At 40.7% G+C, this 4,251-nt stretch overlaps 1 protein-coding gene across 1 annotated transcript; it reads right to left on the bottom strand.

The window, feature by feature from the left end:
- Nucleotides 1-3,428: 3,428 nt before the first annotated feature.
- Nucleotides 3,429-4,040, bottom strand: LOC127198732 (methyl-CpG-binding domain protein 3-like 2B). Its single transcript, XM_051156778.1, has one exon. It carries the CDS (start codon nucleotides 4,038-4,040, stop codon nucleotides 3,429-3,431), a length of 612 nt encoding a protein of 203 aa, XP_051012735.1.
- Nucleotides 4,041-4,251: the final 211 nt, after the last annotated feature.

The raw sequence follows: 4,251 nt of genomic DNA, 5'->3' as shown, positions 1-4,251 counted from the left end.
GCATATTCCTCTGGTGACAGTTTCTGGAGCCAGCGGTTCAGCTTCACCCACTACTATTTCTGAAGCTCCTCGGCCTGTTGTTGATAAAGTGCTCTCTGGTCCCATGGGACTGTGTGCCAATGTCTGCAAATCTCAACCCAGCGCTTCCTGTAGGACAGATGGTGCAGCTCAGGACTTGAACATGTTTCTTGGTGAAATTTGTGATAGCCGTTCATAGGAGGTTTCTTGGGTTCTCCTTGAAATATCTTGTTGGAGGACACTGTTTTGGGCAATGCTATTTCTAGAGGAGTCTTTCCCACTTTCATAACTCTTTCTAATCTGTTAGACTCTGTGATTTCATGACTCGTTGACAGCACAGACATCTTAGGATGCCCTACACCAGCATGTTTTTTCTTGAACTGAGTCAGTTTTTCCTGGAAGTCTTGTTTGTCCTTTTGGAAGTCTTGAATATATCTCTCCTTGACCTCCTCAGGCAGCTGATTGTATTCTGTTGCTATGACTTTGGTCAACTGCTGATTGGTGTACTTGGGGTACAGCTTAGAGTACTCAGCTTGCTGCTCCATGTACAAATGCATTATAGGCAGTCAGGGGTCTTTTGGGGAAGTCAGGGTGTGGCTTGACTTTCTCAGTTTTGCCAGGTTCTTGAATCACTTTCTTGGCCTCCAACACCAATTCTGTCTGTGCGAAACTTCCTCAAAGGATGAGAAATCTGTGTCCACTTTAGCTTGCACATTTCTCCTGAATACTGTTTAAAAGCTACTTTGTCCCAGTCTAGGTCTGCTTGGGCTTTTTGGCATGTCTGGAGTTCACCTGGTGGGATATTACTCTAGATGGATTCCAATAAGTTCAGAAGGTCTCCTTTGGACCATTGGCCTTGGGTATCAGATGATGCCATTCTGCACTTAGTTTCTGTGCCAACAAACAATGCCTCAGTTGTACAAACACCTCCACCGCAGCTTGAACTCCTTAGAAGACAGCTTAGTAGGCTCTTTAGGACTTCCACAGATTTTGTAAATCAGTATTCTGTGGAGAAACCAAAAGAAAGTTACACGTCATGTCATCCAATCTAATAAGTGTCCCTTTGGTTTTACAATCATCTTCCCAAATCTGGTTCTTTAGAGATCATGACTAATTTATGATTCCAAATTTCACAGTGAAACTCAATATTCTATATTTAGCAAGTAATAATTTAATAATCACTATGTATTTAATTTCTTTGAAGGTGAATTATATATTTTGAATTTAAGATAAATATCTATGTTTTTAGAGAAGGTTTCTCCTGTAGCTATAGCTGTCATGGAACACACTATAAATAAGACAATGCTGGTATCAAACTCACAGAGATATGTCTGCCTCTGCCTCCTGAGTGCAGGGATTAAAGGAGTATGTGAACACTCTTTAGATTTTTCCTTTTCTCAGGAGATCCTTTGAAAATGTTTTAAATGGCAATCATTGCCGAGGTGACAAGAATGAATGAAGTGAATATCAGCCTTCCCTTACATAATAATTCTTGAAGTTTACATTTGAAATATGCTTATATTCCTGGGGTGGTGCCACATTCCATTAATCCCAGCACAGAAATGGCAAAAGATGGTGGATCTCTTTGAGGTGAGGCCAGACTGTTCTACAGGGCTTGTTCTAGAAATGCCAAAACCATTACACAAAGAAACTCTGTCTCCAAAAACAAAAACAGAAACCAAACAACAACCATAATATTGTTTACAAGAACAATTGAATGTTCTGGTCTATGTATCTAGTATAAAGACACTATTACTCTAATCAGCATAGCCATTATCTCAAGAAATTTTTTTATTTCAACATTTTAAGTATATCCATTATTATCAATAGTTCAACATCTCCAAGTAAATTCTATAAAAGTAGAAAAACTGTTCCAACATAATTTTTTTTATAAACATTTAAGACTGGCACTTGCTATGGAGATCAGATTGGATTAGAACTCAAAGAGCTTCTGCAACCAACCCAACCTACAGTTTCTGTAGAAGATAAAAATGTAGAGGATAACATCTGTTCATCAGGGCTGGGTGTGGTGGTGCACTCCTTTAATCTCAGGATTGTGGTGAGAAAGTCAGATCTCTCAGCTGACCAGCCAGAGCTACATAGTGAGACCCTTTTTCAAAAACAGGCAAATCTAAGAAAAGTAAATGTTTATGTACTAAAACAAAATTTCCTATTTCATAAATTGAAATCTCATGTGTGTCCTTGTAAACATGCTTATATAATAACCACTTATGAGCCTTGTGGTTAATTTTCCTTTAATCCAACTTAGAATTATATACATATTTTGTTTTTGGAGACAAAGTTTGTCTCTAGCACTGCCTGTTCTAAAACTCACTCTGTAGACCAGGATGGCCTCAACTTAGAGATCTTCTTGCCTTGTCTTTCTCAGGGCACAGCTAGTATAGAAGGGTAAAGACGCGATAGATATGACAACATCTACACAATGACCTATTACTTTTCAGCTGCCAAATATAAGGACATCATGAAATCCATAGAAAAATGAGTGGGGCTAGAAAAGGTGCTGAGTGAAGTGAACCAGACCCAGAAGAACAAGCATGGTATACACTCAGTTATAAGCAGATATTAGTCATACAATGAAGGATCTCCATATTGCAACACACACAGCTGAAGAAGCTAAGTAACAAGGAGGAACATTTCTAGATCATTCACTGTCATTCAGATGGGAAAGTAGAATAAACAATGTGTGCAGTAGAATAGAGGGATCAGAAGAGGAGTCTTCCATAGCTGTCTTCTGAAATACTCCACCCAAAAGGGAATCAAAGCAGAATCTTGCTCACACAGCCAAAATTTGGACAGAGTACAGGAAGTCCCACAGATGAATCCAGGAATAGAAGAACTCAGAAAGGAAAGGAGTTCCACAGCCTGACCAAGAGTACCAAAAAGTCTGTACCAGTGAAGTCCCCAATGACTCATGTATCAACAAAGATCCATGTATGGAGAAGACCTAGACCCCATGCTCAGATGTAGTCAATAGGGAGCTCAATCACCATAAAAGACCCTTGTTAAGGGATCAGGGGCTTTCCCTGCCATGGACTCAGTTGCCTGCACTATGACCACTTCCTCCTTGCAATGTCCCTTACCAGGACACAGAGAAAGAAGATGCAGGAAGTCCTGATGAGACTTGATAGGCTGGGGTTAATTGATAAGGGAGAAGGGCTCTCCCTCTCTGAGGACTAGGGAAAGGAATTAGGGGAGAGGAGGGAGAGAGGGTGGGAAAAGTAAGAAATCAGTCAAGGAGACTTGATTGGTTCTTAGAGCAAATATTTTTTAATAAATCAAAATAAAATTACATACAAGTGTGATAAAGATACTTCATGTAGAACTTACAAAGACTACAATATGTGCTTTGAAAACTTTTAAAAGGTAGATTTCTGAAAACCCATCTCTGTTCAATCCCTTATGTTCTCTGCCAGCTTGGCAAGCCTGTCTTCCTCCAAGGCCTCCGCCAGTCTCTTTCTGGCTCTCTTCACCTTCATGGCCTGTCTCCGGATGTCTGCAGTAGTCACTCCTCTTCTGTCATAAGATGGTGACAGCTGAAGAGACACTGGCATTGTTACCCCTGGACTATGGAAAGATAGTGACTGCTGAGTAGCCTTTTTCTCCTCTTCCAAACATGGGCGGTGGGCAGGGCTGGACTCTGAGGAAGTGTGCAGATCCTTAACACCATTGGCTTCATCCTGCCTTCCCAGTGTACTTTGGTTTACAGGGGTATTAGGATCCAGTAGATATAAAAAGTTCCCTTTCCTGTCTCCAGAGTGATGGTCATTCAACCTCTTCAAAGCACAGAGCTGCTGGGGTTTCTCCAGGTTCTCTTGGTCTTTCCTTCTCATGGTGATATTCCCAGGGTTAGAAGTTATTCTAGACAGAGGCTTTTGGAAGATGCAACTGGTCAACCTCTTAGGACTTCTGGTAGTTTCCCTGTGTCGGGTTTTGGTTTTGGCCCTGAACTTTCTCTTGCCTTCCAAGACGTCTCTCTTCTCTTGTAGTTTCTCAGGTATCATGCTTCTTCTGAGTGTTCCCTTTGAAAACAAAGAGAAATGTAAACAGCACAGGGTCACATATACTACTAGTTACTCAGTTTTCTCAGTTCATGGCTGGTCTATCTTGCATTTTTGCAGAAGAAACAGCTCTCTGATCAAGGTATAGACTAAGGTCATCTGTGAAAGTTTCTAGAACAAATTGTGGAGGGTGAGGCAACATATTTTGCATCTT

This window comes from Acomys russatus, chromosome 14 (genome assembly GCF_903995435.1).
Source record: "Acomys russatus chromosome 14, mAcoRus1.1, whole genome shotgun sequence".
In the NCBI taxonomy this organism is placed as follows: Eukaryota; Metazoa; Chordata; class Mammalia; order Rodentia; family Muridae; genus Acomys; species Acomys russatus.
Note: the sequence above shows the minus strand (reverse complement) of the source record. Positions and strands in the feature narration are given on the sequence as shown.

Coding starts and splice junctions, on each gene's coding strand:
- LOC127198732 (XM_051156778.1), bottom strand. CDS start 4,040: ATGATACCTGAGAAACTACAAGAGAAGAGAGACGTCTTGGAAGGCAAG.